The sequence below is a fragment of the Hemiscyllium ocellatum genome, chromosome 7 (assembly GCF_020745735.1).
Source record: "Hemiscyllium ocellatum isolate sHemOce1 chromosome 7, sHemOce1.pat.X.cur, whole genome shotgun sequence".
NCBI classification, from domain to species: Eukaryota; Metazoa; Chordata; class Chondrichthyes; order Orectolobiformes; family Hemiscylliidae; genus Hemiscyllium; species Hemiscyllium ocellatum.
The window spans coordinates 67,610,580-67,635,340 of record NC_083407.1 but is presented as its reverse complement, the minus strand read 5'-3'; the positions used below and the strand labels follow the sequence as shown (position 1 = coordinate 67,635,340).

The window sequence follows — 24,761 nt, the reverse complement described above, 5'->3', positions numbered from 1 at the left end:
CCTACCGTGGGTTTTCATTGGATGCTCTGGTTTCTTTCCACAGTCCAAAGATATGCAGGTTACATGAATTGACAATGGTACAGCACCCTGTACAGTCTACAGTCCAGGGATGTAGGTTAGATGGATTATGCATGGCAAATGAGGAATCATTGAATCACAGAAACCCTACAGTGCAGAAAGAGGCAATTTGGCCCGAGTCTGCACAAACTCTCCAAAGAGTATCCGCAGTTCCCCACACTATCCTGATAAACCCAAAACATTAACTCCAATTTCTCTGCATTGATGCTGCCAGGCCTTCTGAGTTTTTCCATAAATTTGTTTTTGGATCAGTACATTGACTTTGGTAAAGCCTTTGACAAGGTCCCACATGGGAGGCTGATCCAAAAGATAAGAGCCATGGGATCTAAGGCAAATTGTCTCACAAATAGGAGCCAAAGAATGATGGTGGAGAGTTCTTTTGGTGATAGTGAAGAAACCTTCCAACTCAGCAAGCAAACCTACATCCAGAACCTCAACTGGAGCTATAAATCTTCTCAAAACTCACTGAGGTTCTTTTTGTACTAGGAAGCTTGTGACCAGTGGATGTACCATAGGAACTGGTGCTGACACCCTTGCAGTTTGTTATGTACATTAACAACTTGGATATGAATGTAGAAGCTTGAATTAATAAATTTGCAGATGACACGAAAATTGGTGCTGTTAGTGAAGATGGTCTCAGGCCACACTGATATTGATCAGCTGGTAAATTGGGCAAAGCAATGGCTGATGGAATTTAATGCTGATAAATGTGAGGTATGCATTTTGGGAAGGCTAATAAGGGATAGATATTCAGGATGAATGGTAGGTCCCTAGGCAGTACGGATGAACAAAGGGACCTCGGTGTACAAGTTCATAGATAGAGTCCTAGAGATGTACAGCATGGAAACTTCAGTCCAACTCACCCAGGATGACCAGAAATCCTAGAGTAAATTAACATAGTGCCATTTGCCAGCATTTGGTCCATTTCCCTCTAAACCCTTCCTGCTCATGTACCCATCCAGATGCCTTTTAAATGTTGTAATTGTATCAGCCTCCACCACCTTCTCTGGCAGCCCATTCCATGCATACACCACTCTCTGCGTGAAAAAGTTGCCTCTTCAGTCCCTTTTAAATATTTCCCCTTTCACCTTAAACCTATGCCCTCTAGCTTTGGACTTCCCCCATCCCGATAATGCAGGTATATTTGGTTTGGTGTTTAATGGTCGGTATAGTCATGGTGGGTCAAAGGCCTGTTGCTATGCTATATGGCTCTATGACTCTAAATTTGCATTTGGTGGATTAGCATAGACCACATTGAAAATCCAGAATCATTGGACAAGATTATAGCAAATAATGGAAACAGTACTGACTTGTTATTGAACAACCTGGAGGAGAAAATTAACATGAGGCACATTTTCTTATTGAATAACCTGCACTATGGAATTCACCACATGGCCCACAAAATTGGATTTGAACATCAAGGGAAGAAACATTTACAACACCATTCAAAGAAGGGAGTTCTCCTCTGAATCCTGGACAACATTTATCACTCAACCAACATCACAAATTATGCAGTAATTATCATGGTGCTGTTTGTGGGCTCTTACTGCACACAAATGAGTTCTGTGTTTCCCATAACAAGAGTGATTACATTCGAAAACCCTAACATTAAAACATCCTGGAGATGTGAAAGATACTGTTTTTGAACAGTGATTTGAACTTAAAGTTTAGGTGCAGGAAGATCAGTAGATGTCACCTTTTAGCTGTTGTGTTAAACTGCAGATCCATCCTTCTCAAAAACTAAACTCAAACCCGGATCTCGACATTGCTCTAAACTTGCAATTGCCAAACTTCTTTTCTTCTGTAACTTGCTCAGCATGTTACTGCTGCTAATTCTCTTGGAACTCCAAATTTGAGGCCCTCTGATCAGCTTTCCACCTCAGTCACAGTAATGAAACAACGTCCATCAAAATCAAAAATTTGTGGTGGGCGGCACGGTGGCACAGTGGTTAGCACTGCTGCCTCACAGCACCAGAGACCTGGGTTCAATTCCCGACTCAGGCGACTGACTGTGTGGAGTTTGCACGTTCTCCCCGTGTCTGCGTGGGTTTCCTCCGGGTGCTCCGGTTTCCTCCCACAGTCCAAAGATGTGCGGGTCAGGTGAATTGGCCATGCTAAATTGCCCGTAGTGTTAGGTAAGGGGTAAATGTAGGGGTATGGGTGGATTGCGCTTCGGCGGGTCGGTGTGGACTTGTTGGGCCGAAGGGCCTGTTTCCACACTGTAAGTCTAATCTAAGTCTAAAAAAAAATACCTGACCACATTATCAGTCTCCAATATCTTTCCACTGGAAACCAGCTGGATGGGATACCTTTTAAATGTTGCAATTGCACCAGCCTCCACCACCTCCTCTGGCATACACCACCCTCTGCCTGAAAAAGTTGTCCCTGAGGTCCCTTTTAAATCTTTCCCCTCTCACCTTAAACCTAGGCCCTCTAGATTTGGACTCCCCCATCCTGGTAATGCAAGTAAATTTGGCTTGATGTTTGATGGCCAGCACAGACATGAATTTACACTGACTAGGTACCTCTAACTATGATCATACTCAGCAAGGTTCCTACAATGATTTCCTCCTTTGTCCTTATCTACTTATTATTGCTTGCTATCACTCAGTAAGACCATAAGACACAAGATCAGACTTAGATCTTTTGTCCCATCAAGTCTGCTTTACCATTCAATCGGGTTACAACTAATCTGAAAATCCTCAACTCTACTTCCCTGCCTTTTTCCCATCACCCTCAATTCCCTTACAAATTAAAAATCCACCTCATTCTTGACTTTATTTAACAACCCACCCTCAACAACCCCTGTAGCGAAGAAATCCACTCGGACTACCATGAGAGAAGAAATTCCTCAGTCTTAAAGTCAACCTCTTGCTTGGAGATTATGTTCTCTGGTCCTTGGCTGTCCCACAAGTGGGGAACCGCTCTGCATTTACGATATCAAACCCCGTAAAAATCTTATATGTTTCAATAAGGTCTCCTTTCATTCTTCTAAAGTCCAATGATTATAAGCCCAATCTACGCACTTTACCTCATAAGAAAATCCAGAATCAACCTAGTGAATCTTCTCTATAACGTTTCCACTGCTCGTAAGACTTTCCCGAGATAAAAAGAGACTAAAACTGCTCACAGTATTCCAGGTATGTCCTGACTAGAGTTTTGCATGGTTTTAGCAAGACCCCTGCTATTTTTGTAATCTATTCCCTATTCACGTCCATCAAAATCATTCTTCCCTCATTGAAAAGGTGTCTATAGAAATTGACTCCAACATTTTGTACCCAGCAATAACAAATGTGGATCTAGTTAGTCCTCTGTAATAGATTTTGGATCTTTCAACACAGTTAGAAGAGTCCAGGACACCATTGATGACTACCTAGCCATTAGTACCTCATTGATGGGATCCTAAATGGGCATTTCACTGGACGTTGATGGAAACAATGTACTTTTCCCAACTGCAATTCAGTGGAAGGGCATATTTACATTAATTATATTATATTTATAGTAGGGCCGCCCATCACACTGGCTCATGGCTAACATTTCCAATTCTGAATCAACTTCTGCATTCATGCTCCAGTGCAGGGATTACAGCATTTAATCAAGTCTGGCACTTCAGTGTTGAGGGAGTCAGTTTCAAATGTTCTAACTGATTAGCTGACCTCTTAATTGTTGGATACTTATCAGTACTTTGTACTGTTGAATTTTGTAGTTGTAACCACTTAAACTTGAGCATTATACAATGGTCCCAAACCTAAGATGGAACCGATCTGTTGTTCTGGACTTGGTCATGTAGGATCTCCATAAATGAATTGTCTCACCTATGACAGATGGATGCTCTACAACAGCAATGTACTTAATCTAAAAGGCATTCCCAAAGCTTCACTGTGACATACAACTAACAATCATTCCTCTTTTAGGATTAGAATGTCAAATATAGTTCCAACCAATTATTATTAATTGTCTCTTGAGGTGCAGGCATTGCTGGCAGGACTACTATTTACTGCACACCCTAGCTATCCTGTGAAGACAGCGATGGGTCTTCTTGAACTATTATGGTCCATTGACAAAGACAGGGAGTTACATCTGTTTGACACAATGGAGTGGCTCCCTAGGACACAGATGTGGAATTGGACTGTCCCTCACAGATCAGATGGTCTTCTTTATGGAGATTAGTAAACCAACCCTTCAGTTTTGAAACAACTACTCCAACTACTTTTTATATCCACATCTTTGACTCAATGATCAGCATGAGCTCAATGACCTATACAGGTACTAGATTCTGGTTAAGTCATGTTTGGTTATAAAACTTAGAACGGTCATGGTAGAATTGAACTCAGTCTCTAAGCTTTTCATCCGAACCTCTTAGATGAATTATTCATTAAAATAACTACACTTCAGGGGTGTTCTTCTACTGTAGGATATATCAACTGGGCATTATCTGAAACAGCCCAACATCAGGATTGATTATTTCTTTCTCTGTTGGCTATCACTCTGGGCTACTCTAAACGTTAGACGCCAAAGGGGCAAGGACAGCCCACTTACAAACACTTTGAACAGAATATGGACAATTTGTTAGTTATTTTCTTTTCATACCAAGCTAAATTTTAAACATATTCTTAAATAAACTTAGTTTGAAAAGTAACTATTCACAGAATTACATATTTCAGATCAGTATAAGTGAAGGAATCATCGAAAGAAAAGTTAATAATTATTAAATCAAAGTTCATTAAACCTTCTGCCTATGGAAAACAAGCTGGTAAATTTCTCAATGTTGAGTTATAGTTGGAAAGAAGCTCAAGACCAAAATACCAACATTTCCATCAAAGTTAGCATCAAAAGAAAGTAAGTTTCATCCTGGAAGTACTCCACTCAAATTTGCCAAAATTTATCCTTCGCACTTGACATATCATTAAGGCATAGATGAGTTCTATGTGTAAAATTTTTTAGATGCTTATAGCCTTTGACTTTCTGGCCCAACAGGTAACATAATAAATTAAGCACTTGAAATTCATTATATGAATTGTTGTACCTTACATCTTGGATATACACCAAGCTTCACTCATTTGAAATATTAACTATTACAGTATTGCAAAAAACAAACATCAATAGCTATAATTTTAACTATTTTTAAAGCGATACAAATAGAAGTAAACACAATTTACAGCAAATTGTTCTTTTGATCCACTACCTTCAATTGTAGAGTTAATCTGAGACTTCTGCTTTGGTTTGAGTTATAACTGTCCTCCTGATACAAGAATAATTTTATAGGGCTGTTAATTAAACACCAAATTAAAATTCAACTTTATATTAAGAATGTGAGAATATTAAGAATTCAAAACCAGAATGAAAATTATGTTCATTTCTAGTGTTGTGGGAAAACAGACTAAAGGAATCTATTGAATTTTTGTTCACCAAGGAATGTCTGTCTCAATGATAAAGTGATCTGATAGACAAAGGATACTCGATGTTCAGAAGGCATTTGATACAGTCCTCCACCGGAGGCTGGTTAGAAAAGCTAAAGCATATGTAATAAGAGATAACATACTGGTATGGATTAATGATTGGCTGATCGATTCAAAACAGAGCAGGAATAAAACAGTTATTCTTGCATTGGAGTGGAGTACCACAAGGACCAGTACTTGGCCCCAGCTACTCACAATGTATATCAATGATTTGGAAGTGGGGATCAAACATATTATTTCTAAATTTGCAGATGATAGAATATGAAGTGTGATGTAAAGCAGCTTCAGGTGGATTTGGAAAGGCTTTGCAAATGGGCAAAAACATGGCAGATGGAATACTTAGTGAAAAAATTGAAGTTATCCACGTTTATGGAAGGGGCTGATGTGGACATTTATTAAATGGTAAGAAGTTGGAAAGTGTAGATACATAGAGGGACTTAGGTTTGCTCCTCAATAATCACTGAAGACCAACAGGCGCAGCAAGCTATTAGAATGGCAAATGGAACGTTACCCTTTATCACAAGAGTCCTGGAGTACAGGATAGATGAGACTTACTTCAATTGTATAGCAGTTTGGTTACAACACACATGGGGTTCAGTGTGCAGTCTTGGTGGGCTCATTTCAGGAAAGATATTATTGACAGAGGACGCAGCAAAGGTGCACCAGATTAGTTCCTGGTACGGTGGAACTGTCCTCTGACGAGAGATTGGACAAACTGGGCCTGTATTTTCTAGATTTTAAAAAAAATGAAACCTACAAAGTACTTCATGGGATAGACAGGGTAAACATAGACTAGATACAGCCACTGGTTGAGAATCTAGAAATAGGGGCACAATTTTAAAATAAGGGAGATTCCACGTACATCCAAAATGAGGGAAACTTTGGCATTCTCAGTCAAAAAGTATGCCACTGGAAAAGTGCAGTGGATCAGGCTGATGAAGGGCATATGCCCAAACTGTTGAATTGCCCTGCTCCTTGGATACTGATGGAGCTGCTGTGCTTCTCCAGTGCTTCACTCTTAGACTCTGATCTCCAGTCCTCACTTTCTCCTTTGGAATTCTCAACCAAAGAGGGCTGTGGCAACTCAGGTTTTGACTGTGTTCAGGGACTGATAGATTTGTGAATGCCAATGTCATATAGGGTTATGGGAATGGGGTGGCTAAAAGGCATTGAAGTGTTCAATCAGTCATGATCATATGGATCAGACTCGACTGGGTAAATGGCCTACGCCTGTGTTCTAGTAAGTGACACTTAAAATTGCATTGCTCCCTACAATGTAAATGAAACTCATATTTTCAGCATATTTTTTTCCAAAAGAAAAATATGTTAGCTTTCAAAACAACTATAAAAATAGATAGTGATGAATTTAGTTAGAAGCTTCAGGAAATGTAGACAAGAGCCTGAAATGAACAGATCATTGGTTAGAGTACACAGAAAAGAAGAAGATTCCCTCTCACAAGTGGCTTCCCAACTAAAAGGTCACAGATTCAAAACACTGAAAATTCTGAGAATTAAGACAGCATCTCCTGGGCAAGAGCAACAGCTACATGATAGTGGTCTTCCACACAACATTTCTGATCAGGGCCTTTTGTTGTCTGCGTGCATGCATGCACACATGTGTGAGGAGCAATGGTGGTGGTGGTGGTGGTGATGTTGCTGAAACAATGATGGCCAAATAAAACAAGATTATCCAGAACTGACTAACATCAATTAATTGTTCACAATGCATATGTTTCTAAAATTCAGATTATTACTTTCCTCAGATGATTTTTCTGTAATAACTAACATGACCAGATTTTTCTTTTGATGCATTTTTCAGGCAAATCAGAACAAAGTAGTCAGCTTCTTTGTGTCTCATGGTGAAAACTTTATTTTTGTAGCATGGCAAGTTTCTTTTCAGAAGAGTTTGAAATCTCACCGCAGGCACAATTTTTGGAAAGGGATTTTAGGTGCAAGTTATGCCAAACAGGATATCGTGGGAAAAATAAGTGTTGCTGAACAAAGAGACCTTGGAGTTCAGGTTCATAGTGCCTTTAAAGTGGAAATCACAGGTAGACAGGATAGTGAAGGCGGTGTTTGGTGAGCTTTTCTTTATGGTCAGAGCATTGAGTACAGGAGTTGGGGGTCATATTGCAGTTGTACAGGACGTTGGTTAGGCCACTTTTGGAATATTGTGTGAAATTCTGGTCTCCCTCCTTTCAGAATGATGTTGTGAAACTTGAAGGGGTTCACAAAAGATTTATAAAGAATGTTGCCAGGGTTGGAGGATGAGCTTTAGGCAGAGGCTGAGATGGCTGGTGCTGTTTTCCCTGGAGCATCAGAGGCTGAGGGGTGACCTTATAGAGGTTTGTAAAATAGTTAGGGTCATGGATAGGATAAATTAACAATAGACATAGAATAAATACACTGCCTGTGTGGGGGAGTCCAGAACTAGAGGGCATAGGTTTAGGAGAAAGACTTTAAAAGGGTCTGAAGGGGCAACTTTTTCATGCAGAAGGTGGTGCATATATGGAATGAGCTGCCAGAGAAGTGGTGGAGACTAGTACCAATTATAACATTTAAAAGGCAAATGGACAGGTATATGAATAGGAAGGGTTTAAGAGGGGTATGGTCCAAGTGCTGGCATAAGAGACTAGATTAATTTAGGATATCTGGTCAGCATGGACAAGTTGGACCGAAGTGTTTGTATCCATGCTGTACATCTCTTCACCTCGGACTCTAAACATTAGACATTAAAAACACATTTGGACTTCCCTTGAAGGACCCAAAATCAGCGCACAAATATTTTCATTTTGACACAGGCAGGGGATCATCCCAGCGATGCTGAGGAGTTGGTAGTCAGATCATTGGCATCTCTACTAGAGAAACTCTGTAGAAGGAATAAATCTAGCATGTCTACTCCATTAAATCATAATGTGTTAAATAAACAAGCTTCCTAATTTTCCATTAAACTTACCTCACCAAAGCATTCATTCACTTCCACCACTTCAATATTTAGAACATGGTTAGATTACAGATACTTCAAGCAAAATATATTTTATTGACATATTTTATTGGTCATAATAGTGCAATGCTAATGGTACTTGATAACTGGATAAGAAAAATAAACTTCCAATCATAAGGGGCACAAGACCTACTTAGGAAATGTCACTAATTCTAAACCCACGAGAATAATCAAATAGGTAAATTGAAGCTTTTAAACACACCATGATGATCCAAAAATCAGAAGAATCAATGAAATGGGTTTCATTAATAAACTTCCAACAGCAGTCTTCATAATGTCAGCAAATCTAAGTATCTATTGTTGTAAAGGTAGAGGTAGATTTGTGAAATGGGTTTATGCCAAGAAAACTGCATACCTGGTCAAAGAAAATTTCATGAAAAGACTTAATAGTCAGCATCATTTTTACATCTGAGAAAGTATATCAATGAAAACAATAAAAAGGTGCCACATTAATCCAAAATGACTAAACAAAAAGGAAAGAAACATGGCTGGCTTTCCAAAGTAGACAATTTATTTGAATTTTGTTGACTAACAAGTTGTGCACATATTTATTGATATTCCACAATATTTGATGAAACATTTCAAAAAAAAGTTTTAGAAAAGAGTTACTCCAAAAGAACGCAAACTCAAGATGTCACAGAATATTAGCCATATTGCCACCAAATGGCAAATAGCCAATTCACATCTGATTGGAGATTCAAATGGTGACATATTTGACACTCAACTATCCATTTGTAATCAACCATGCACAGAGGAGTTCCAAACTTAATAAACATTTTGCAAGATACCAATATATTTGACCGAAGCCACTTTATAAAAAGTCCAATAACATAACCAGTCAAAGTGTATGGGATCATTTCACATCTGGAATACTTTAGAAACATAGACAATTACATTAAAACAAATTCACATTGACTTATGCCCAGAATGTCCCATCTTTTCCAAAAAATACATTCAAACATTTTTTTCCCCACAAGCATTTAGTTGTCCATCTTGTGTTTTCAAGCCTTCTTAGTCATAACAAATCTTCCTGCTGCAGTTCACAGTTTTCCTGAACCAGCGAAAGAAGATCTGGCTAATTCCTCTGTTAGAACACAACAACAAAAGGTTTGCCTTAAACACAATGTAATACACATAGATATAAGAGCTACATAGAAAAATAAGACTCTGCAGGCCTTTGTCAAATTATTTGGCACAAATCTTTATCCCAAACAATTACGTAAGACATTTAGAATCAGGTTAAAATGATTTTCAATAAAACATTAAATACTGGGACTGCATAACAAAAAGAAATTATTTTATCAAAAAAAAAGTTACCTTTGTTGAAGGGTGATCATAAGTCAGGTCCTGGTTCCACAATCCGATAAACTGGGTCACTTCAATTCAGTCCACATCTTAAACTTCTAAACTTTTAAGTCATGACTGGATCTTTTGAATTGAAATCTTTCTTAAACCAAAGATTTTTTGTCCTTCCATGCCTAAGTCTTACACAAGAGGTTTATATAATGTCATCTGGCTTATAAGATTGTCATGGTTTGGAACTGTAACAAAATGAAGAGAGTCATGTGGCTCGTGTAGAAGTCTGTAAACCTGGGTGTTTCAGAAAAGGAGAGTCATATTATATTATTAAAAAAGTGTCAAATGTTAAAAACAACTGTCACTGTCCCAAAGTGTTAAGTCCACAACGAGTCCAAATTCTCTTGAAACATGAAGGTGTAGTAGTAACAAGTTGCAGACAGCAGTGCTGGAATGTGTCCTTTTATTTTGAAGATTTAAAGAAATAATAAATTAAAGATAATTGATTGACTTGTCAGTTTAGAAACTAGTGACTTTTCATTGACATGAAGAGGATCGCAGAGAACACCAAACTGACATCAGAATACACACTTTCCTTTAAGCCCCAAGATATCACAAAGGGATTTGCACTTTTGTTCACTGGTGATCTTGGTCAACCTGGAAAAGGAGAGCAAGACGACAGTTGGTGGTCAGGCCTGGATGTCAAGGAGAAACAAAATGCCAATACTGCTGTTCATTACATGGGATATAGCTGAAAAGTTTCCAGTTTGAAGACTTAGTTGATGAATAGCCAAAACACGAGTAGTCTAGTCAAAGCTAAAAGGGAGAATCTCCAGGGAAAGCTCTCATGGGAGAAGATAGAGTTGACAAGGAAAAGGAACAGAACACATGTAAAGCTCTTAGGAACTTTGAAACATTTTGATTGGGTCCAGGAGAAGTGAATGTCCATTTTACACAGCAAGCAACATTGACCAAATTAGGGTGGTCAATTGTCACTAAAATTAGAAAGCAAATTTCCTTTGTGTAAAATGTGTATTGCCTACAAAAATGAGAAACCTTTCATTTTAGTTATTTATACTGTGAAATATTTTTAAAACATGAAATCTTGATGTGATCCTTGCAGCAAGTAAGTTCAAATTTCTCTAAACTATATATCATTCTCTACAGAGTACATAACACGAGTTATTCTGCTAATCCTAGAAACTTGGAAGTTGGAGGTCCACACCAAATCAGTCATTTCTCTGCAGGGAGCCAGTGTAAAGGAATTCACCAGAGTCATATCAATGCATCTTCTACAGGCCAACATTGCTGGTATTCACAAAGAGCCCACAGAAAGCAGCCTTTAATTTATGATGAAATACCACATGAACACAATCTATATTAAGGAAATTCAACTGCAAAGAAACATTCTTACATTATGTAAAGGATATCTTTTTCAGAAATTGGTTGACTCTTCAGCATAAAGAACACATTTTAATAATAACAACAAATGAATTAAATACACCTTTCATAATGGATAAGTTTATAAACTTTTAAAAAAAAAGTTCTGCAGGTGTCACGGGACTTGATTTGATTGATAAGTCGACCTACATTGGTCAAAGCATTAGCATGATAACCAGAAGAGATATTTGATGAGAACGTCTTCAGGTCTCAACTATCCTGCACAAAGCAATGAAGATGAGAGTTTATGAATGCATACTCATTATGGAATTTGTCCAATGGCTGGTAGATTTGCAAGATCTTAGGGCCAACATCCAAGCTGACCCTATCTGCCTGATATTGTGGAAAAATTACAGATATGTTCTAGGCACAAAAAGCAGGTTAAATCTGACCTAGCCAATTATTACCCTATATCAGTCTACTCTTCATCACCAAAGGTGATGGAAGGGGTCATCCAAGGTGTGATCAAGCAACACTTGTGCGGGATTAACGTGCTCACTGACAATTTGGATTCAGCAAGGGTTACTCAGCTTGCTACCTCATTACAGACACAGACAAAGTAGATGAACTCCAGAAATAAGGTGAGAGACTGACTGCCCTGGACATCAAGGCAGCATTCGATGGAGTATAACATCGAGGAACCTTAGTAAAATTGGAATTAATGGGAATCAAGGGGAAACCATTCCCCTGGTTGAAGTCTTACCAAGCATAAAGATGGTAGATTGTTGTATGACAATCATTTCACCTCCTGAACAGTGAGGGAGATCCCCAGGCTACTGTCTTAGGCCCAAACACCTTTAGCTACTTCCTTCCACCTTAAAAGGTCAGAAATAGGGATGTTTGCTGATGATTGAACACTGCACAACAACATTAATGACTCCACAGACACTGTAGTCGTCCAAGAGCATACACAGCAAGACCTAAACAATATCAGGCTAATGCAAATATGTGCCACATAACATTCATGTCACACAAGTACCATACAATGACTATCTCCAATAGCAGAATCTTAGCATTACTCCTTGACATTCAATTACATTACAAATCAGTGAGTCCCACTAACAACTTGAGGGTTACTATTTACCAGAAACGGAACTAGTCTAGACTAGACATTTAATACAATGCCCACAAAAGCAGGTTAGAGTCCAGGAGCAATTCACCTCATCTCCCACTACCCACAAAAGGAAAATTCTGGAGTGTGATGGAACACACTCCATGGGTGAGGATAGTTCCAACAATACCCAAGAAATTTTATACCATCCAGAATAAACATCCCACTTGATTAGCATCCCATCCACCACTTCCACACTTAATTCCTCTCCCACCGATGTTCAATAGCACTAGCAGCAGCAGCATTTACTATCTACAAGATGCACTGCAATACATCACTAAGGCTCCTCTAATAGCACCTTCCAAACCAGTGACCTTTACCACCTATAAAGGACAAATGCAGTGGTTACATGGGAACACCACATTTTCAAGTTGCCCTCCAAGTCATACATCATCCTGATTTGGAACTGCTGCTCCTTTAGTGTCACTTGGGTCAAAACCCTTGAACTCCCTCCTTAACAGCACTGTGATGCCCCAAATGATTCTTGAAGGCAGCTCACAACCACCTTCTCTAGGTCAATCAGGCATGGGCATAAATACTGTACCAAGCTGACACACTCAGCTCAAGAATGAATAAAAAAGTCACTGGCAATCCTGATAAAGTGATTGCTTGTTTGAATGACCAAACTACTACAATCATAAGATGGCAAAAATGCATGCTATTCTTAGTGATAACTCAGAAACCATATCTAATGGATCTGCAGCCAAATATAACCTTGCAGCTTTGCTTCAAAGCAAGTTAGAAACTGGTTTGTGAAATTTGTTTAAAAATAGCAAATAGCCTTACATTATACATACAATTCATCCTCATGGTTCATTGAGCCCACACACATATGGGCTGCTGGAAACACCGAAAATTGATGCCCCATTACCCCCTATTTTACAACAAACAGTGCGAGGCAGTATGAATTGACCAAATGGTTGAAGGAGTTATCATAGTCAGTTTGAGGAGGGATTTTGTTTTTTAAAAACGTACACAAAAAAGGGTTCCTTCACCTTCAGGAAGACTATAATCGGACAAATATTGATAATATTTTGTCTACATGCTTGCTCAACAAAGCAAGCTTATTTAAAGGCAGGCGAAAGAAAGCCATTTCCATCACATCTCTACACCACAGCATTAGAGACACACCATCACACTTATGAACTTAGTAATTTATATAATCCATTTTAAGATTTCATTTTAATTATACCTTGCATGCCCAAATTAATGTTGCAGCATAGGATCCCCTCAAAATCCAGTGCTCATCCCCATTTTAAATGATTTAAATTTTGAATGAGTAAAACCCTAGCATAATGCATATTCGTGCATTTAAGGATTCCAATACTCGCCTTGTTTCAATGACTAGTTGAGCAATCCATTAACAGATAATCTATCTAGTGTAAGTTCACCTTCACTGTCAAAAAACAAAGGTGAGATTCATACACCTCCACATATTGGATATTCAGTCCTAGGGCCATACAGCACAAAAACAGACCCTTCTGTTCAATTCGTTCGCACTGATCAGACATCACAATCTGCCCTCGTGTCATCTGCCAGCCTTTGGCTTGTATCCCTCTAAACTCTTTCCTATTCATATAAAAGGCAGCTGGATGGGTACATGTCCAATCAGTAAAACTGTTACAGAGTGCTAGCCACTTATTCACTTTGAAAACCTGATGTGGAAATACAGCAAATGCTTTCTTGATCAAGTTATTATTTGCTATGTACCTCACACAAACAAATAGGCCAAAGGCTATCACTTCTGGACATAAAAACGCCCAATCTGTCAAATTATTGTGGAAAGGCATGATAACACAAACAATGTTGAACCACAAGTCAAGTAAGCCATTTCACTCACCTACTATACAAAGATATGGGAGTATTTTCCAAAAGAATACTGGCATCAGTTTGAAAAAGAATTTTTCCTGACCAGATAATTCAGCACTGCTGTATAAGAGTTTGCATCTGTGATATGCCAGGCACATTGGGAATTTGTCCCAACGATCTGCTGATTAAATCAAACATCATGTTCCTTCAGTCGTTCACAATAGACAGGGTACAGACTCTACAGAGGACTCAATTAGGTTGCGCTAGCAAAACTCAAATGTTCATTGGACATCACTTGCCAAATAATCTCGAGTATGATAATATTGACAATAACAATTAAGACAATTAACAAAACTCATAAGGCGGCTTATTTACATTAAAATATGCACATGCAGAATTGAGAATGTGGTGCTGAAAAAGCACAGTCAGACAGCACTCGAAGAACAGGAGAAGCTTCTTCGTTCATATGCAACAACTCTTTCTGCAAAGAAATGGAATCTAATCTATTCAGGCCTTGCACATTTTTGAATCACCATGAGCTGAAGGAATCTGTAGTTTCCCCCATTGCGTTTTCCATGGCAAAATCTTTGACAGTCAACTCAACCACGCCCCAACATTTTTTTTTGCCATATACATTGTGATAGCTCAAAATTTGACATTCTAACATTTGTCCTAACAAGTGCAAGCCCCCAAACATGCCTCAGTAACAGGTCTCTCTCGAAAGATATTCAGAGTTGAACAATTATCTAGCCAACTGGCTATATTTATAAAATGAACTTTTCAGTTAATCCCAGAGTGCCAATGTCATAATTTAAAGCCACTTTAGGAGTTTACATGTTCAATGTAATTAAGGAGAGGTAGTTGGAAAATGACCAAAACTGGGAACATAGTACTTAGAGATTCTTAAATACCAAAAGAATTTTGACAAAATTGAAATTCCAGATCTAAGAGTGAAGACATTGGAAAGAAAATCAAATAGCATAATCAGCTTGCTTAGAACTATGCATGAAGGGACAGAAAACATCGGTTGGAGCTGTTTATGGAGCCCCTAGCAGCAGTTGAGTAAGAGCGTGTAAAAGGAAGATATTCAGGGTCCATTTATAAAAAAGGGTAATACTGCAACACCAAGAGACATCAGTCTTCTGCAGCAAACTAAGTTTTCAGCAAGGGGAGAGAAAATTCACGGAACATAAACAAACTAATCTTCTGAATCAGTCTAAGAAACAGGCTATTTTAGATATAGCATTATGTAATGTGAATAGGTTAGTTAGTAGTCTAACACTAAAGAGCCTAGGGAAAAGTGACAATTTTTTACTGAGTTTACAACTAATTTAGTAGCCTGAAACTAGTCTTAAATCTTAATAAAGGAAATTATATAGGTAAAGAAGGGGTAATTGGAGCTGCACAAAATTCCAGCCATTGCTCATCTACCATCATATATTTCCACAAATTAATGCATAATATGCAAAACACATCCATTAATGCACAAAAACAAAGAGCGGGTAACCCAACTATGGCCATCAAACAGAGGTAAAAGATCAAATGAAAAAAAAGCTTATTCCAAAAATGGAGGAGGAGGAATGGAATGGGAATTAGCTCAGAAAATAGTGATAAGGAAAAGAGAATACAAAAGCAGATTAGCAAAAAAAAAATAAAAAGCATTTTTACGTCAATATTCTATTCTTTCATGTGATGAGAACATCACTGATAAAGCTAGCTTTAAATACGTGGCTTTAAATCAGGTGGCCACAAACAGCACTCCGAAACCTACTGCTTCCAATTAAACCTGTTGGACTATAACCTGGTGTTGTTTGATTTTTAACTTCAAATAAGTCTTAATAATTGCCAACCAGGTGGTGCCAAGCTGCCGTCATGAACTACTGCAGTCCACATGGTATAGAAACATTGACAGCATCATTAGTAAGCAGCTCCAAGATTTGATCCAACGGCGAAAGAATTGCCATATAGTTCCACAGGAGGGTGGCCTATAGCTTGCAGTGGAACTTGCAGATGCATCTGCCACACTTGCCCTTCTAGGTGTTGGAGGCTGTAGGTTTTTTGGTGTAATGATAGTGGAGGGAATCAATGCTGAAGATGATAGACAGGGTATTCATTAAATGAGCTGTTTTGCCATGGATGGTGTCTAGATTCAAATGTTTTTGGAGCTTCGCTCATCTAGACAAATGGAAAGCATTCTATCACACCTTTAACTTGTGCCTTATAGATGGTGAATGATTTCAGGAGTCAAGTGAGCTATATGTCACAGAATTCTCAGTCTCCGATCTGCACAATGGCTCCAATATTTATTCAGCTGGTCCTATTCCGATTATTATTCAACTACATCTTTGACACCGATAGGAGATTGAATTACATCAATGGCATGTCTTAGGGTGAATGCTAGAATCTCTTTTATAGGAGAGATTAAATGCTTGCATTTTAGTGGTTCCAATATTACTTGTCACTTAATGTGTAGCTGGAAAAGTGCAGCAGGTCAGGCTGCATCCAAGGAGCAGGAGAATTGACTTTTTGAGCATAAACCCTTCGGAGAGAGGAGGGTGGGGAAAAACCCATTCTTCTGTAAATTACATACTGACTTAAGGGTTCGAGAGAGAGCGCAGAAGCTGGTGGAAAAGATAACTCTTTGGGGTCTGATTTGAGTGTAGACTTGGTTGCCATGGATTGAATGTTTGTGTGTTGTTGTTGTTCCCCGGAGCTCAAGATCTGGGAGTGTTATAAATTTAATTTGCATGTTGAGAATCTATTATGATTAAAAGAAAAAGTCATTTTGTAGGACAACGATAACGGGCATGTTAGCTGAGCAAGGTTACCTCATGACCTTTTTCACATGGTTTTGACTAGTCTCTCTTTACTGTTAAAAGGGAAGGCTATCTAGCCAAAGCAATTGACCATTTGGCCGAGCTCAATCAGGGTTCCTACTTTGATGAGCAAGTAGCTTAGTTAGTCAAGCATATTCAGACCGGTCAGTTTCTTTTGCCATTTTATTGCTGCCTATCTGATTAAAGGACAGGTGGCATTTTTGTAATTTTAATATCAATTTCTGTGTAAAGGCAACTTGTTTGCAGCAATAAGGGGAGTAGCCTGAGAGTGCTCTTACCCACAAGAGCTGGCACTGCTATTCTGCTAATGGTTTTAAAACCTTAGCTCAAGCCTGGTTTGTAGGTATGTTATATTGTAATATTGATGCCATTGGTAAATAAAAGTTAATAATTTAAACTAAACTATCTGTAAAAGTTTTATATTCCAGACTACGATCTCCGAGATGAAGAGAGGCTTACAAGTCGAGTCCATCAGGGATTCCCTGAGCCATCTCGAATAGGTACTTTAACAAGGGTCCAACCAAAGTGCCACTTAACACTGTCAATGATCTCTCCCATCACTTTGCTGATGATTGACAGTAGACCAATGGGATAGTAAATTGATCGGGTTGTATTTCTGCTGCTTTTTGTAGACAGGTCATTTTTACTACACTATCGGGTGGATGCCAGTGATGTACCTGTACCACAACAGCATGGCTCAGGTTACAATTAGCTCTAGGGTACAACTCTACAGTACTAATATAAGAATGTGGTCAGAACCACAAGCTTTGCAGTATCCAGTGCCTTCAATCATTCTATCATGTGGATTGAATCAAACTGGGTGAAGACTGGAATCTATAGTACTGCAAACCTCAGGAAAAGGGAGATGGAGTGTCCACATAGCAACTCTGGCTGAAAATGCAGGTAAATATTTTGGGCTTTTCTTCTACATTAATATGCTGGTCTCCCCCATGCCCATTTCTTCCTGTTGTTTCAACTGTCCACCACCATTCATCACTGGATTTGGCAGCAATGCAAAGCTCAGATCTGATCCAGCAATTGTGGGACTGCTTACCTCGGTCTATCCTATGTATCTTGTGCTAACTGGCATACAGGTATTCACGCATTTTAGGTATGCCTGGTGCTGCTTCTGGCATGCACCTGCTGCACTATTCATTGAGCCAGAGTTGATTCCTCAGTTTAACAGTAATGGCAGGATGTCAATATGCTCGCCATGAGATTCCAGACTGTAATATGGATTGGATCGGAGATAAGGTGGGGGGAGGGGAGATTAGGAAACAATTTGTAAATTACCTTATTTACAGTGAAATTACAAGAGACTTATAAATCAACAGCTAATGAGAGACTCGCTTTGCAGGATTCCATAAAAATAAAATTGGAATTTTTAATCTAATCCTCACGAGACTTCATTTATTGTTAATTGCACTCTAAAATCCAGCTTTTTGGAATCTTCTCATAAGGGGAGAAGCATGCTTCTGCCATGATAGCCTTTCTCATTCTGAGAACTGTAATCCAAGTCTCAAGGTATGCATATTATAAATAATTTCAAATAGTAACTTAACTGCGACACAGTTAGCAAAGTATCGCAGTGTGCTTTTCCTTCATCTACAGTTCTGAGAGGTGAAAGTGGGTACTGCACATGCTGGAGATTAGAGTCATGATTAGAGTAGTGCTGGAAATGCACAGCAGGTCAGGCAACATCCGAGGAACAGGGGGAAAAATATAGACATTTTGGGCAAAAGCCCTTCATCAGGAATGGTGAACGGGGTCAATCTACAACCGAACACCAGCAACAATGAGTTCTTGACCCCCAACAACCTGAAAATTATTGGCGCATTCTCGTTAATTCCCAGTTGCTTACATGAAAAGCTGAATTTTGGAGAACGTACAATTCACAAGACTTTCTTTATTGTTAAAACTATATAAAAGTTCCAACTGGTCATTATTTTCTCTGGTGAGTCAGTCTCTCGATTTACCTTCTGACCAATTTTCTCTGCAATGGCATCTGTTGCAATCAATTTCAAAATACCATGGGAAAATTACTATTAAAAACATACATATTTAGATTATGTTTTCTATCAAGTTTTTACAAAAATTGGTTTGCGCTACGCCGTGAAATTCAAAATCTCATGAAACTCATCCAATAGTGCGGTCATCTGGCAACTGTTTTAAGATTACTCAATTCTTGCAGAGTTCAATATTCCCCTGATCAGACTCTTATCTTCCACCCTACACAAACCCCTGTTCAACCAAAACTCAGCTGCTCATATCCTAAGAGAAAGTGGGGACTGCAAATCTGGAGATCAGAGTCAAAAAGTGTGGTGCTGGAAAAGCATAGCTGTATTTTTCTATAATGGAGACCAACTCTTTAAATATTGCCACATTCAATGAGAGATGAAACAACTGTTAATATTTTGGACTGACAATAGACAAAGGGTACAATTGTAAAGGGGGTGCATGAGCAGAGGGACCTGGGTATACATTTGAACAGATCAAAAAAATGCAGGACAATTGCAAAAAGCATTTGATAAAGCATACATTAACCTGGGATTCCCTAACATTGACATAAAAGTACAAGAGCATGGAGTTATACCTTAGATGAAGAGTCATACAGCATGCAAACAGAACTGTCAGTTCAACCAGTCCATGTCAACCAGACATCCCAATTTGACCTAGTCCCATTTGGCAGCATTGGCCTGTATCCCTCTAAACTCTTCCCATTCATATACCTTCTGAATGTTATAACTGTACCAACCTCAACTACTTCTGACAACTCATTCCATACAGGCACCACACTATGCATGAAAAAGTTACCTCTCAGGTCCTTTTTAAATCTTTCCCCTGTCACATGAAAACAATGTACTCTAGTTTTGGACTCCTACACACTAGGCAAAAAGATCTTGGCTATTCACTGTATCCATGCCTCATGATTTTATAAACCTCTATAAGATCACGTCTCAGCCTCCAACAACCCAGGGAAAAAAGCCCCAGCTTATTCAGTCTTTCCCTGTAACCAAAGTCCTCCAGTCCCAGCAATATCCTTGTAAATCTTTTCTGCACCCCCTCAAGTTTCTTTCCTATAAAGAGGGTGACCCAAATTATACACAGTATTCGAAAAGTGGCCTCACCCACATCCTGTACAGTCACAACATGACATCCCAACTCTTGTACTCAATGCTCTGACTAACGAAGGCAAGAGTCCCAAACACCTTTCTCACCACCTTGTTGACCTGTGACTCTGCTTTCAAGGGACCACGCACCTGTACCCCTCTGAGTAATTCTGGGATGCCACAATACAAGCAGCACACAAACGGAAAGAAAACATTCACAAAAATGGTTCCAGGGATAAGAAACTTCAATTATGTGGATTGTTTGGAAAGGTTGGGACCGTTCTATCAGATCTCCTCTGAGACATTGAGAAGTTTTCAAAATCATGAGTAGCTGCATAGAGTAGATAGGAAGAACTATTTACAATAAAAGGATCGAGAACAAGATGGCATAGATTTAAATGATTTGCTAACACAAAATAGGATGCAAGGAAACACTTTCATTAAATGGCTGATTAGGAACTTTAAGGCACTGCCTGCAAGTGGAGCATTGGCAGGTTCAAAAGAGGCATTCAAGAGGTTATTAATTAAATAGAAAACAACATGCAAGGGGATAGGGAAAAAGCAAGGGAATGGCACTATGTCATGATGCTCATTTGTAGAGCTGATTAAGTCACAATGGACTGAATGACATTTTTCAGTGCCATAACACTTCTGTGTAAATGACATCACAGAATCAGAACCAGCAACAGCTAAACATTGGAAACAAAAACACGAAACTCGACACAACAGTTATTTTCCAATGCCAGACTTTAAGAATCTGGTCATTAAAAAGATTCAGACAGAAATGGCCAAGCCTTAATTTAATGTGCCTCTTACCATATGTCACACTAGTTCAATGCATTTAAATGAGAGTCAGATTGCAAGATGCAGTTTTGTTTTTTTAAAAAAAGCTCACAGGTTGACCTGCACATTTTAGTTTATCCCTCATTAAATGCTGCAATACATAAGGTTTGTCTCCATTATTAATATTGGCATAAAAATATCAAAGACAATGGGCACCATTCCCAAACTTGAATATACCAACGAAGATCAAGTACAATCTTCAGAGGGATGGAGGTTAATTGATCAAAGGCATACGTATTTTATTCAATCTTCCCTTTCAAGTCATACATTGCCCTCATTTTTCACCATACTTTGATATCAAACTACAGTAATCATTTTATTAAAAATGGAAAATTTGGGAAGCAAAGTTGGTTGCAGCAGCAGATTTTCTCCATGACTCTATGACAGCAGAGATAATATATCATTACAGGGGTATGTTTACATAGCCAGACATACTATGAAATTGGAACACAGAAACTGAAGGAAGTATTTCCACATATATTATGACAAGTAAAATAATCTCATCTGCAGCTGGGAGGATCAAAAATAAAACTTCAAATCAAGTCAATAGTTGTGTTAGAACTAGACATTACAATGAAATAACTCTTTTATTGGAATCTTAACCCTTTTTCAGTAATTAACCAATTTCCTGGTCATGTAATATACATAGGTGCCATCATTATATACACATTTAGTGAATTACCATAAAATTTCAGGATTCACTTTTGAAAGTAAGTATAATCACAACCTGCATTATACTGAGTGAGGCATCTTTCTTAGCTGTACAAGAAAAATTAAAATTCACTACTGTTCAGATATCCTTTTACAACTTAGCCAAATATACTCTTTCCAAAAATACAATGCAAATACTAGAGATTAAAATGTTCATGTGCACTAAAGTGAGCAATACTGTTTACAAACCAGTTCTGCCCAAGAAAAAAGTGCTGTCTATTTGGTCAAATTGAAACTCAGCACATGACACAAAGAAATCCCCTCGAGTTCCAAACATTGTTTCTGTATCTTACCAAGTTACATATCATAAACAATTCCCCAAGAGATTTTTAAAAAATGAAACTAATAGCAGAGCACAATAATAAGTTTTCATGCCATATGTGCCTGCCGTTTTTTCCCTAAATGGAAAACAATTGGCAATTTTTAAACAATGCATACTCCAACCACAGAAGTCCACTGAAGTTAATGGCTAGGTGAGGGAGAAAGTATGGTCTCTCTTATGACTGGTATACACATGGGAATCATATCTAGAAAGTGGTCCCCTATGCACAGCATTGGTCCACTCAATGCTTTTTCACACTGTTATACAAGCAACCCGAAATTAAATTAGTGCTTTGCTCATTAGTGAATAATGCTGTGGATAAGTTAATGCTTTGGAGCTGCACTGAAATATAATTTATAACTTTCCTTTTATACATCTTATGGAAGGGAAGTAAATTACTCTGCATTGAGAGTGAAGAGCACATTTTGGTAATTTAAGCACCCGGTGTTAGCAAACATCTCAAGATAAAGGTCGAAAAGGTTAAACATGTTAACAAAATTTCCTTGCTTCTTTAACCATGTGCAGTTATCTTTAATTTTAGCTGTTGAAAAGCATCACTGCACACACACCCCCAACTCTCACCCACCAAGTGCAGCAGAGCAACCTTTGGTCACATTCTCCAGTGATCCTTACAAATTTCAGAAACACTACTGCTAATTTGTACCTGGATTATATCCAAAGATTGTACTCTTGTCCTGGACAAAGATCAAAGTGAATTGAAACCACACAAATTTATTGCACACACCACCTTAATAACCATGTGTGTGTATTTCTCTAACCAAAGTGGCTACCTTCAAAATTAGATCCCAGGCAATATAAATCACAGCATTTTCTTATATACAAATTCAAAAGCACATGCTCTGTGCAAATCTTCAAACTCGAAGAAAGCATTTAACCGTAAAGCAGTATACAAGAAAGCTAAAAGAAAATTTGAAAAATCCAGCAAACTGGATTACCAATCTGGAAATAAACATTTACCTACAAGAAAAAGACTCTTGGACAATCACACAAGTGTTACCTTACATGCATCTTTAGAAGTTATGACATCAACTTATGAAAATCCTTAGTGTTTCAACTTCGAAAAAATATTCATCAGGTCACTACTCAGACTGCAGAAGCATAAACATAATTCACAAAAGCAACTAACATCTGTTAAGTGCTGCCATTGCCAAGTTCACATTTGTAATGATGAGTAACATTACTTTTAAGTTGTTATTAACTTTATGATACAAAAGCAATATTATACCACAGGACAGTCTGCATGGTTTATCAGTTGACAGCTAATAGACAGTTATTCTTAGTGATTTCAACCAGATGAAAATTAGGTTTTTTTGTATTTCAAGAACTGTTAACTACAAAATTTCCCACTTTAAACTTGCCGGCCATCATCAATAGGTAAAACTACGTTTGTACAAAGCCAACTTGCGTTTGCTGCCGAATGCAAGCAAACTGAGAAAACCTAACTGCATCGTTTATAATAGACAGACGTACAGTAAGCCTATTGGCTCCCTCGTACAATCTCTTAGTTAAAGGCAAGGTGTGTACCTTCTCCCCCGTTCCCTCTGCTGCTGTGCCCATCATCAGGTGAGCAACATACGGTCCTCGGAGTTGCAGAAAGCTGGAGGCAATCTCCCTCCTTCCAGCTTCCTCAGTCCGGGACAATGCTGCAAAGCTGCCCGGTTACCCCTCCAATGAAGTGTCAGTGATGTGAGGAGAGAGAGAGAGAGAGAGGAGGCCGATGCACTCAGCTCTTCTCTGAGCCGAGCCCATGGGCCAGGCCTGGACCACTGGAGCCCAGTCGGGTCCGGCTCTGACAGCTCACCCGCACGGGCTGCCTTGCAGCGGTGAGCAGAGCGGGCGGGCGGGCACCTACCTATGTGAGTGTCCTCGATGTGCTCGATAAGTTCAGCCAGGGTGTTAAAGGTGAGGCCGCATCCGCCGAAATTGCAAATGTTGGAGAAGAAGGAGGCGGCGGCTAACGCTGTCATGGTAAAGAGAAAGGAAGCCGCGCCTGGGCAGGGCTGGGCTGGGCCGGCCCGCTCACACCAAGCGCCGCCGCCGAGTCAGCCGCATCCACCGCGGCCGTGGCCCCGGGCTCGCCCTTCACTCCTGCACCTTCATGTTCTCAGAGCCCGCACATTGAGAGCGGCAGCTGCTGCCAAACAACCGCCTTCATTTCATTGAGGCTGGCTCCGCGGCTCACGTGACCGCAGGAAGCATGTGGCTCCGCAGATGCTGAACCAGGAGGGACCCCCCCCCCCCCGCCGCAAACCTACATGTACAAAAGTTACTTTACAATCCAGCTCTGGGCAATGCCTTCTCCTTCGCACCGTCTAAATTCCATCCGGATTGGAACTGAAATCTGCTCCACTGAGTTTCTTGCTTTTCTAGTATTCACGTCATTCTTGCAACATTTTCAGTAACTTCGTTCTCGGTCATCTATGAACCATTAGTATTACACGTTTGCCTACAAATCCGAATGAGATTTAACATGGTTGAGGTCAAACACCACTGCCAGTACGGTTTGGTCAAGTGCTTCTCCATATATCAGGCTAGGCAACACATAACACAAAGATCAGGTGCATCTGAGTTTATTAACCACACTAGTTACATTGCTATAATATCAGAAACTTATATATCGATCAATTCTACCCTTTCTGAAATTTCTTCGTCTAAAGAGCATCTCTCCACCGCAAAAGAATTGCAGCAGTTCAAGAAAGCAGCCCAACTATTTTCCCCCG

General features: G+C 39.1%; 1 protein-coding gene across 2 annotated transcripts in view; it reads right to left on the bottom strand.

The window, feature by feature from the left end:
• LOC132817481 (juxtaposed with another zinc finger protein 1-like) overlaps positions 1–24,208 on the bottom strand; it is a 149,450-nt gene extending 125,242 nt beyond the window's left edge. For both annotated transcript variants that reach the window (XM_060827939.1, XM_060827938.1), the window contains exon 1: positions 23,894–24,208. In XM_060827939.1, coding sequence (XP_060683922.1) covers positions 23,894–24,008 — 115 coding nt within the window. In that variant the 5' untranslated portion in view covers positions 24,009–24,208. The remainder of the gene's footprint in view (positions 1–23,893) is intronic.
• Between the last annotated feature and the right edge of the window lie 553 nt (positions 24,209–24,761).